The 12,745-nt window shown below is 41.0% G+C and overlaps 1 protein-coding gene across 1 annotated transcript in view; it reads right to left on the bottom strand.

Annotated features, from left to right (window-relative positions):
- The window catches only part of VPS8 (VPS8 subunit of CORVET complex), a 247,992-nt gene extending 237,478 nt beyond the window's left edge, over window positions 1–10,514 (bottom strand). The window contains 2 exon segments of the mRNA XM_030328374.1: window positions 674–927; window positions 10,452–10,514. Of these exon segments, the coding sequence (XP_030184234.1) occupies window positions 674–826 (153 nt within the window). The 5' untranslated portion in view covers window positions 827–927; window positions 10,452–10,514.
- Window positions 10,515–12,745: the final 2,231 nt, after the last annotated feature.

Genomic DNA, 12,745 nt, shown 5'->3' with positions numbered 1-12,745 from the left:
CATTAATAAGGTCAAAAGACTACAGAATTGTTTCCTCTCCTATCCACATATTCAGTGGTTATTAAAAACAAATATGCAGTAACTGCAACATCCTGACAGCCCTTTCCAGAAAGCTTCTGTTCAAGGACTCAGGCATCTGCATTCTTAAATAGTATAAAACAGCATGTCTTACGACAAGCCCCAATTTTCTAAGTGTAAAAAGCAATATACAGAGCAATGTACAACATCATAAGCAATATACAAAGGTCTGACATTGCATTTCTTAGTTATTTCATAAATTATGGTGAGAAATGATTAGGTCAAACAAATTGCCATTATTCTCCTGGTCACAAAAACTTATTAATATCAAATCAATGGGAGAAAAGTCACTTCATAAGATTTCTAAACCTACCACTAGCTCTGTGACCTTGAGCATCTAGTTAACATAGTCAGCTGTACTTCAGTTTCTTCCTCTATGAAGTGGCTTATCAGAGTGTGTGAAGCTCGAATGAGAACATATGTTAAAAGTGTTTCATAAATGGTAAATGTACACAAATGAAGACTGATATGATCTCATAAACCTGTTCATAGACTTCTACTAATTCATGTGAAAATGATATAAAAAGTCTTTAGGTTCTAACTCTAACCAACGTTCTGGTTAAATAACATCATTTGACAAAAGTTGAATTTTTACCAGATCATTTTTGAACTCCAGTTCCTTGTCCAGATCTATGTAAGAAAATTTTGAAAGCGAAGCTTCAAGATTGAAAGACTTATTCAGTTCTTCTTCTGTAGTCTTGGCACAAAGGCTCTGTTCCATATTTTCATGGTCTGGTTCGTTTTCCATAGTTACTTATAATAATTGTAGTTCAGTCAATCCAAGCAAGTTTTTGTTTGTTTTGTTTTGATTTTTGGCCTTAGATCATGATGACCTGAATGATCTGATCTCTTTTTAAAAAGAAAAAATATACATCATTTAGATTTCATCAATTGGACATTTCAAAGACGTACTTGGTTAGACTTGTGTGGAAATGGATTCTTCAATCACCTGACTGTGAAGCAAAGAGAAATCAATCCTAGGGTTTGAGGTATGATACTGGGGAAGAGCTTCTATGGAAGCACAGAGGAGACATATCTCACTACGGAGTCTGGGAAGGGGTCCACCACCCAAAGTCATTAAGTCTGGTGATAGTGATAGACTTGGGATAAGTTCAGCCACTAGACTTGGGACCAAACAGATTTATGTTTTAAGAGAATAAGGGTAAATTGGTTCCAAGAACTGCAATTAACCCCCCCCCCACCTTACACTCCTAAACCCCACAAATCTCCAGTTCCCCTGGAGAAAAGCATACACATCAGTTTTGTTGTTGGCATCAATCAACAGTTGGCTTAACCAACTGAGCCACCCAGGTACCCCAATAAATAAGCTTTTTAAAAAATAAAAGAGTTGAAAATTAGTTGCTGTTATTGTTTTTTTAATGCCTAAAATTCACTGACAATTTTATCCGAGGCTCATTGTTTTTTAGTACTGACGATGAATTTCACTTTGTTCCAACTTTCATTTTTATCAGATTAAAAGAAACGAGTAACTACTATATGTAAGACATGTAGACTCACGAAGACAGATTTTTCAAGAGCTGAAACCAATTTTTCTTGCTAGTACATTTGGTATATTACCAAATACAGACTAATTTCTTTCACATGTTATAGAAGATAGACTAAAGCTCTGTTCTACAAACACATGATATCAAATACATTCCTAGAAGACATAAGTGAGGGCACTCTGTATCTGGCAACATTTGAAAGTAGCTTTCCAATCTCAGGTACTAAACATATTTCCCCTTTGGAATGAGCCAAGGGCAGAAGCAATATTAACAATAATATGACTTTTTTCGAAGAGTACTGAATTGACTCATGACAAATTCCTTGTTAATAAGGTTCTCTCGTATTTGCTCCACTTAGGAAAAATGATTACAATTAGTCAAGGAATGTTCGCAAACATGCACAATCTAATACACATTCAGTGATTCCTGAGGACAGTTATTAAGTTTTATCCTTACACATTAAAAAAAAGAATGGAAAAGACCACAATAGCCCCCCCAAAAAAAACACTTTTATTGAAATGATTTAATAACCTAAAATATTTAACTCTTCACATTCGTCTTTCTAAAACAACTCACAAAGGAAAACAATTTTTTTTCTGGCTCTTTTTTTTATATCTCCTATCTGGTATTAGTTAAGAGGTTCTCAGGGCAGCTCAGCATCTATGAACACCGATACCACATTCAAGAAGTTTCAAGTGATCAAGCATCCCCTAAACAAAGAGTACCATCTTGCCATGCTACCCTACTCCACTTTCAACCTTCACTTCACCAAGTTCCTATTATTGTGATATGCTGGCAAAGTGGAAAGAACATAAGCCAAACAGTCCATTAAAATCAGGTTTGACTTTGGGCTTTACCAGCTCCAATCTGTGACCCTGGCTAATTTGTCTACCCTTTCTGAGCCACTCTATTTCTATATCTTGGAAGATGAAATATCGTGGCCATATATGTTTTTGCCCATAACAGCACCTCTTGTTGGAGGAAGGGCTCCTTCAAACCATGTGGTTCTTGTGGAGGCTGCCAATCAAAACTCCCCTAGTAACAGAGACTGCATAATGCAGCCAGAGTGCTTCAGGGGGATTCATTAAAATGGAACCAGTGAGGAAAAGCTGCTTCCACTATGTTCTAAACAATGAATAGTAAGGCTGAGCAGCACCCCCACCCTACACCCCACCCTGTTCTGCAGAAAAGGAGGTCATTTATTCAATACATATCAACTAAACACATACTATAAATGCCACTGGAGATCCACCACTATGGACTCAATTTACATCCTAGAAACAGATTCTCTAACAATAATAAAATCAACCTACAAAAAGAACCAGAGAAGATGAGGAAGGGGTGTCCTGATACCACTCAGGCCCCCTTATTCCAGTCTTGTATGATGTTCACTCTAGCCACAGTCTTCTGGTGGTTTGGCTCTATAAGCCAGCATACTCTCCCAACTCTTTTTTTTTTTTTTTTTAACTTACAATGGGGGTCCTGACTTTTAGGAATGCAGCTACCTATTTTGCAGAGCTACTGTGAGGAATATATTAGATTATGACTATAAAGCATTTAGAATAATGCCTGGACACAGAATAGGTTTTCAAGAAATACTAGCTATTATCATTTAAAATTTCCTCAAGATTTCCAAATTCTTCCAGAGCTAAACATCCTGAAACAATATCCAGTACTTCTGTAACAGTCTGGCCAGTGTTAAGCTTATCATAAGGATACCTTACTGGAAGAGTACACTTACTTCTGCTCTCAGAAGTTTCTTTATGAGCTTAATGTTAAGCGTTTTATCTAAGACTAGTACAGCCCCCAGTAAAGCATCAGAGACCCTTCAGGAAAAACGTTTAATTATTATAATAATTGTCATATACTACTAATTCATTCTACAATTGTGCTTTTAGGGGTGTCTAGGTGGCTCAGGTGGTTGAGTATCCGACTCGTGATTTCAGCTCAGGTCATGATCTCAGAGTCCTAGGATTAAGCCCCACATCAGGCTCTGTGTAGAGTGTAGAGCCTGCTTGGGATTCTCTCTCTCCCTCTGCCCCTCTCCCCAGCTCACACTCACTGCAGGCTCTCTCTCTCTCTCTCTCTCTCTCTCTCTCTCTCTCTCTTAAATAAATAAATAAATAAATAAATAAATAAATAAATAAATAAATCTGTGCTTTTACATCAACTTCCTCTTTTATCAGTTACCAGCAATTACACTTTTATGTTAGTGAGCAAATTTATGCAACCCAAATAGACCTAGGAAACAAAAGGTCACCATGCTCAGATTTTCTTTAAAAAAGGAGTCCAATTTTTTAGAAATTGAGCTGTGCTTGAATCTACCTGCGGTAAGTAAAATACCCAGTGATGTCTGTCCTGATCTCCAGAACCTCTGACTCTGTTACCTTAAATGGCCAAAGGAACTTAACAGAGGTGATAAAATGAAGATCTTGACTTGGGGAGATTATCCAGGATGAGCCATGTTGGCTCAATGAGGGTCTTAAAAAGTGGAAGAGGGAGGCAGAAGAGTGGTCAGAGAAAGAGATAAGACAATAAAAGCAGGGTCACAGAGACGTTGTGTTGCAGGCTTTGAAGGAGGAGGGAGGATGCCAGCAGTCAAAGAATTTAGGCAGTCTCTAGAAGCTGCAGAAGGCAGAAATGGATTCTCTCCCAGAGCCTCTAGAAGGACCCTAGCCCTGCACAGCTTGATCTTGGCCTAGTAAGAGCAGTAAAGAACTGTAAAATGATAAATCTGTGTTTTAAGCTACATTTGGGGTAATTTGTTACAGCAGGAATAAGAAATGAATACACTATCCAGGTGCCTGGGTGGCTCAGTTGGATACGCAGCTGACTTCGGTTCAGGTCATGATCTCACAGTTTATGGGTTCAAGCCCTGCATCGGGCTCTGTGCTGACAGTTCAGAGCCTGGAGCCTGCTTCTGATTCTGTATCTCCCTCTCTCTCTGCTCTTCCCCCACTCCGCGCTGTCTCTCTCTCTCTCTCAAAATTAAATAAACATTTAAAATTAAAAAAAAGAGGGGCGCCTGGGTGGCTCAGTCGGTTAAGTGTCCCACTTCGGCTCAGGTCATGATCTCACAGTTCGTGGGTTCGAGCCCCGCGTCGGGCTCTGTGCTGACAGCTCAGAGCCTGGAGCCTGTTTCAGATTCTGTGTCTCCTCTCTCTCTGCCCCCCCTGTTCACGCTCTGTCTCTGTCTCAAGAATAAATAAACACTAAAAAAAAATTTTTTTTTTAATAAAAAGAAAAAAGAAAGAAAGAAAGAATACTATCAAACTTCAACTATTTTGTTTCTGGTCACACTGCCAATATTCTGAAATACTAATCCCTCCCTCATGAGTTTGTGTGCCCAAATATTTATTGAGCAAGCTCTTCATTCCAATATGCAGACCAATGATGAAATGCTTAATATATGACGCTTCCTATTACACATGATGCAGACACTGCCTACAGATATCACTTAAGTGATATTCCAGTACTACTGATAATTTCCTTTCAAGACTAAATTCTACAACTAGCTTTCCACCCAACCATCCTGCAATCTAGTGTTTCTATAGCTCTTAAGGAGATGCCAAGTCAGACAGTACCTGCAGACAACACAATAGGTAAAATCAATTGTTTCTTAGTCTCTCCCAGAATGAAGTCACATTACTCTGACAGAAAATATCATAAATCATGATTACCCAGTATGCTGTCATCTTCTGAGTCCTGATAAACTAACATTTTAATAGTTCTGATTTAAGATTATCTGACAACTTGACAGTTCTCAAGGCTATTCCCTCTTAACTAATAAGGTTATTCCCTACCAAGTAATAATAGATTCAAGGATCATTTAAAAATAAATATATGTACCATATAAACAGCAATGACCCCATTTCAACCCTGGTTAACTGAATAAGAACTCTAGAATGTAACCTATATTAGGCAGGGTGACTATGAAACTCTTTGACCAGTTTTTTTTTTTTGTTGTCACGGTTTGTTTTCACCTCGGCAGACCTTCCCAACTGTTTTCAAATTCCAGGATCCTATTTAATTCACTGACATTCCTTTCCTCCTAAAAGTGTCATATGAGACACTTTTCACATTATGATGAAATCGAATCAAGTTCTGTTTTCTTTTTATAACTTACTGTAGCCCCAGAAAGGTATCACGAAATCATGGTATGGAAACAATTTTACATTCCAACTTTGTTTCCAGCTTTCCCAATCTAAGTATTTCTCTTCTTCCATGGCATGTTTTGCTTTGTCTTGTCGTTGTGGTTTGTTTGTGAAGAAAAATACAATAGAGGATTAACTTCTATTTGTTTTCTGCTCTTTCTCTAGTAAATGGACTCATTCTGAACAGCTCCCCAATGCCTACTGTATAAAATTCCAGAATCTAAGCCTAGGATTCCAGATATCACATGAGCTGACCCTACCTTTCTTTACAACAAAAGGTAACTTGTATTCAGAGTCCTTCAAGAAGAGCTTCCCCTTTCCCTCCATGTCTGCTCGTGCTAGTTCACCTGCCCTTTCCTTTTCCTCTCCATTTATCTAAGTTCCTTCTTTCCTCCCTCCCTAAGCATCCTCTGAATCCAGAATCCATGTCTTCTTTACAACAGTGCCTTGGCGCTTTCCTCATATTGATTCATTAACTTACCATGTGACTATGTCTTTTGTCCCCAACAGAAATGAAGCCAGGCTTCTTTGTATACTCCACATCAGTAGGCTCACTGAGTTACATAGCTATGTAGACATTCAATAAATATTTGCTGATTAACACAAGAATTGGAAGACAGGACTAACACCTGTGTTGCAAATTAAATGTATCAGCTTTATTACCTATAATTGTTATTTGACTCACAGCCTATAGGAATCTGTGCCATAGTAAGCCAAGTTATAATTGAGCTCTACCTTTCTGTAATCAGGCTTGTCAACTACTGTTGATCATATTCATCCCTCAGATATCAGCTAAAACGTTGCTTCCTCAAAGACTTTTTTTGTCCTGCTCAACTAAACCAGGTTCCCTGTTAATATGCACCTATAACATTGTTCTCCTCTTTCACTAAACTTGTCACATTGCAATCATTGTTTCAGTGTCTGAACCGTGATTCCCTTCCCTCAGGTTCCAGAAGAGCAAAGACCAGATCCACCTTGCTCACCAATGTATTCCCAATGCTAATCAACCCATCAATCCTTCCCTCCTCTCCTCAATCCCTAACCCCACCCCCACCCCCCCCCACCCCTCCGGCCAATAAGCAGCCAAGCAACACTGCATCACTGGCTTCTACAGCCCCAAATGGCAGTTCTGGTCATTCAAAATAAGATATGGTTAGTCATTCTACCCCCAAAGCCTCCCACCTTGCAAGTTCCATTCTTTGCATTTGGTGAGATTTTTAAAAATCTGTAACAGTGCTTTTTAAAAAATGATCATTCAGTTCATGTATAACATGACACAAACTCCACAATTTCATATGTTTTGTGTTCTTTTACATTAACTCAGAACACAAAACCAAGATGAAAACAATGGAGATGCATCCTATGTCCATTCTGTTTACAGGAATTCAACTATTATCTTCAGCAAAGAGAAAGAAAAAAAAGAAATGATTCACAAATACATGGGGACTCTGCACACCATTCCACCCAATACTATACACTTCAGGGTGAGCACACGACAGGAGATGGATATCTGCTGCCCTTTTGGTCTCAGTTCTTGAATGCCTTGTACATAAGTGATCCATTTCATCTGTGCCCAAAATAACAAATAGCATGCTGTTCCAACATGGAGGAAAAACTGGCTGCGTTGCACTTCCTCAGAGACAGGTCTCCAACCTGGGAGACTCCCTCCCAGGTATTTTTCAGGAGTACTCAAGTTTCACCTTACTCATGGACTTCAGAAACAGACCCTCTGTTAGACACAATGCTACTATACACTCAGATGAGATGCATATTTGGCTCGAGTTTCTTTCCAAGAATAAGCACATTTAAGCCCACAATTCTCAGAGCAGCCACTATGAAAAAGCCCAAACCTGTTTCCCTTTCTCTTCTCTTGGTAAATGTCTAAATGAGAAGAGTGGTTATTTAAAACTTAGGAAATACATATAGAACAACAAATGTTAAAAATAAAAGTGAGGGGGGCACCTGGGTGGCTCAGTCGGTTAAGCGTCCGGCTTCGGCTCAGGTCATGATCTTACAGTTTGTGAGTTCGAGCCCCACATCAGGTTCTGTGCTAACAATTCAGAGCCTGGAGCCTGCTTCAGATTCTGTGTCTCCCTCTCTCTCTGCCCCTCCCCTGCTCACGCTCTGTCTGAGCATGGTGCTAAGTTACTGCTATGAACCATCAGGCACAACCTTCAAGGTGCCACATTCTAAAAAAGAAAAAACTGGGGCGCCTGGGTGGCTCAGTCGGTTAAGCATCTGACTTCTGCTCAGGTCATGATCTCACAGTCTGTGAGTTCGAGCCCCACGTCGGGCTCTGTGCTGACAGCTCAGAGCCTGGAGACTGTTTCAGATTCTGTGTCTCCCTCTCTCTCTCTGACCCTCCCCCATTCATGCTCTGTCTCTCTCTGTCTCAAAAATAAATAAACATTAAAAAAAAAATGAAAAGCTTTAAAAAAAATAAATAAGAAAAAACTAATCCCTATCATAATATACAAAATAATGGTAAGATCCATGTCTACAAACATCTATATTATGCATAAACCCTAATATTATTCATCAATTTTATATCAATGTGTACAGAGGTGATAAGTGAAATGAGACAGGAAAAAAAATCACTTCTTTCCAGCTTCCAGTAGGCCCTTAGTATTATAAGAATTACTCTTCAAAGACCCACCCCACCCTTAGAGAACTTCTCCTAAGAAGTACATGGGCTTTGTGTAGACTGAAATATATTCCCCTTTCTTCTTTCCTAAATTGGTACGAGTGAATTCTTTTCAGTTAAATGCACAGAAGATAGGATTCCATTCAGTTGTAGGCTGAGTAGATGGTAGCCTTCCCACTCATCTTAATTAGCTCCCAATTAATTGTCATCTCAATTTCTCTTGGTTAGGGGGTCGAGAAGGATGTGGAGTCACAAGAGATTTTTTTTTTTTTTTAAGAGCAAAAGGAAACTTCTTACTGAACCACAGAAGAAAAACAAATTTGATTATGGTTAAAACATCCCTTCAACATCTTTCCTTTGGAAAACTGCTCGTCCTACACTCCAACCTAGCCGGAAGAGTAGGACATGACATTCTGGTATCCGTTCAGCCACTCACTATCCTTCCCTGGAATCTGTAAATACTGAAGGTAGGAGTTTTCTCTTTGTTCTGGGAAGATGTTAACACAGGGGCTGTTACACAGAAATGAAGATAATTAAAACATTAATTCAAGATTCAATTAAGACTCGAACAGTTTGAGTCTATATATATAGATTACACCTGACGCTGTGAATCAAGACACTATCTAACCACTGTGAAAAGTAGAAACAGATGGAAAGTTAAACATACTTCCTTAAGTTGAAAACGCCTTACTTTTAATTCACCTACATAACTGACATTTGGTATCACAATGGTTGACATCTCTATAAAAGAGTGACAAACGGCTATAAAGTGCCGAGAAGCTTCAATATTCCGAAGACAAAAAACATCCATCTGCTGATGCTGGTCCAGGTGCAAAGAAAATATATAAAGGATAATCAACATACTATTATCTTAGCGCTCTAGAAAGAATTTTTTCACATGTCTCTTTAACATATGAAACCCAATAGTTCAACCGAATTCCCCCCCCCCTATCTTTTATTATGCTTTCTATGGAACAGGCCACCTGTTGACAGAGGATTCGGTATCCATTTACTCTCTCCTTAAAGTTAACCATAAGCAAACCCATGTCTTCCACAAACACGTAGATTCTCCATCCCCATTTGTATTAGACTTCAAACACACACACACCTGACATGTAATTAACTACCTCTCAATCACAGACATCTGAAGGAGAGGTGGTGCCACAAGTCAACCTCCATGATTGTTTTGCTTGTGTTTTCTTTTTATGGGGGGGGGGGGGGGGGGAAGAGTGTGGTAGACGGTGGGCATGCAGAGGACACAAGCCTTCCTGTCCATTTCTAGTATGAGTCTAATATTAGGAGGTTATGGAAGAGGCATGCCTAGTTGAAGAAGGTTCCCAGCTCTTCCTGACAACCCATGGCCATGGAACCTCCCTAGCTGACCCTACTTCATCACACCCTACCCTCTCTTTGAAGCACACCCAAACATTTGAGGCAGCTCTGTTTCCCTCTTTCCCCAGATACCACACTCGGGAGAACACAACAGGACACAGGAGTGGCCTCAAACTTTACAGACCCACCTGTCCTCCTGCTGCCCTCACTCGGGAGCACACTTGCAGGCAGAGACAAACTGGAACCAGCCTCACAGGGTGCACATCAATCCTAAGAGGTGGACACCTCATCTAAGCCTTGGCCCCACACTTGGGGAGCACACTTGTCTCAACCTTCAAGAGACAAAGTAGCCTACACCTGTACCAGGGGCCTGAAAGGCGGATTGCACATCTGTTTCATCCGGGGGAGGGTGATCACCCGCCGCCTAGTCTCACAATCAGGAGAAGCGGGTGCACCTGTCCCTCGGCCTCACATTTGTTAGGAACAAGTGTAAACCGCCTAAGCCAATTCCAGGCCAAACGCCGGACACGCCTCTCCGCCCCAGTGTCAACCCTGCCGAGCTCGTGGGCCCCAGTCCAGTTAGTCAGCCTGGGGCTGCTCCGTCAGTCACTCCAGGGCCGCGCCACCGCGCGGGGGAAAGGGCCGAGGTTCAGAAACCCGGCGCGTTCTACTCCCGCCCGGGGGACAGCCCTCACTACAGTCCCCACCCCGCTGGCCCGCTCCCAGGAGATTCTTTACCTGCGCTCGCGGCCATTCCAGCCCAGGACCCGCGGCCCACGTGACCCCGCCCCCTGGCTCCAGCCTCACGCATGCGCAGTCTACACCACTGATGGCCACGCTTCCGCTTTCTTCCCCGCACTCTTGTCACTCCTGGGCGGTCCGCCCCCCTACACCACGCCCCCATTTAAAGGAACAGAGATTCAATGTCTCACACCAGGGACTTAATGGGTGATTAACATCTTGCGGAACAGGAGAGTGGAAACGTCAGTGAAGCGCAGACCGGTACATACAAGTCTTTGAAATGCGAAGACAAAAGCCTCCAGCCCTATGTCAATGAATTCATCTGGCCTTTAAGAAAGAGACCCTACCTCAGCCAGGCAAGAAAGGTAGTTGTTTTCCAGACTTTTGGAATTTGTAACCGGTAAATTTTTACTTAATCTTTTTAAAGACGCACAAAGAATTGCCAGCTTTTTATTTTGCCAAGTAAGGACAATAAATACACACTAAAAAACAACTATTATTTTCTAACTTATGGTCAACATTGATCCACAAAAAATACATCTTAACACCAAACGTATAGGGAGACACTCTCAAATAAAGGAGATATCTTTTAAATGGATAAAAATGTATGTTTATTTCTCTTATTCCTCCTGGAGAAAGATGAAAGCTTTCAGGACAGTCTGGATTTTAGAGCCACCACTGTGGATAACCCTAGCCCCAAAGCACAGATCTTATGCTTACTGGGGCCTATAGTAAAGAAAATGGAAGGAGGAAGAACAGAAGATGCTCCTAGAAGGAGATTTCGAAAATATTCAGTTGGGAAGATATTATTGCACAGCAACTAGGCACACTACACTTCTGAGCCTCTGAAGGGCTCAGAGGTGGGTGAGACACAGCCCTGCCCCCAGGGCTAAGAACTCCATATAGGGACCTAGCTACAATGCTAGTGCATTGTAATGCAAGTCAGGCTCTTTTAAGTGGTATAAGAAAGGTAAGAGACCATCACTTTAGGACACAGATGAAGAAAAATGGTGGAACTATTTTCCTGAGGTGGGCCTCAGGAAGCTAAAAGGAGAAGTTGGAAGGGGGAACCAACTACTACTCAATGTCAATTACAGGAAGAATTGTCAATTACAGACCCCAACAGAAGAATATTCAACAGAGCGAATCATCGATTACAGGACCCAACAGGGAAAGATGTACATTGCATTTCCTCCGAGAAATCAACTACCCCTGGGACTCAGCCAGTGAACAATCTGAATCCCTGCTTTCACCAATGGATTTTCCTTCAAAACAACCCTCCCAACTTACTTCTTCTCCAAAATAAGTTCCTTGGCTTTGGTGGACTTGCCTATAGTTCTGCCACAGCTTGCTTGTCTGGAAATGCAATTCTTGGTTATTCCCTAATAGACCCATTTTTGCTGGTAAAAACTTGTATTTTTCAGGTTAACACTATGCATTTATGCATGTATACACACACACACACACACACACACTGTGTGTAAATCCTAGACAGTAATCACCTTTAGCATGTGCAATACAACTTGGCATTTTATATTTTAGTCTTTTTTTTAATGCTGGTTACTAAATTGATTTCATGACTCACTAATGCATAGCAACCCATAGCTTGAAAGTACAGCATGGAATATGTTAAAGGTACAACAGGATATAAGGCTGGAAAGACAAAGCCCAGATCCAAGGAGGACATTGAATGCCAAGCTGGGGGTGTCTGCTCTTCTGGTAAGAGGCCCTGGAGGTTCTTAAGCAGAGAACTGCTTAAAATGGCATGACTATAGCTGTGCCTTAGAAGTCTGAAGACCTGCCTTCAGTTCTCAGTATCACATTTTTAGAGGAAAACTATTAAACAGGAGCCTGGCTAGAAGAGAGTCAGCAGGCTGGTGAGATCAGAAACTCTAACAGAGAACTGTTAAAAGTGTTGGGCAGAAAGGAAATTGGCAGAAGTGGGGGACTGGATTATGATACTGAGGGGTGGGGAAGGTTGTTCCCTGACCTTTCTGAATCTGTACAGCAGTTTGAGATGTATTCTGTGTAACTCTAGGGAGTAAATCTAGGACCCTTGCTGGATGTTATAGGGAAATGATTCCAAATCACAATAAGAATTATTTTAGGGCAGTCTAAACTGACACAGGCTGTTTGCATTAATTAAATTAAAATATTGTAGGGCACGTGGGTGGCTCAGTCAGCTAAGCATCCACCTCTTGATTTCAGCTCAGATCATGATCTCTCAGTTCATGAGATCTCTCAGTTCATGAGTTCATGAGATTGTCGGGCTTTGTGCTAACAGCAGGGAG

This window comes from Lynx canadensis, chromosome C2, assembly GCF_007474595.2.
Source record: "Lynx canadensis isolate LIC74 chromosome C2, mLynCan4.pri.v2, whole genome shotgun sequence".
In the NCBI taxonomy this organism is placed as follows: Eukaryota; Metazoa; Chordata; class Mammalia; order Carnivora; family Felidae; genus Lynx; species Lynx canadensis.
The sequence above is the reverse complement of the archived record's forward strand: the minus strand, read 5'-3'. Positions and strand labels throughout refer to the sequence as shown.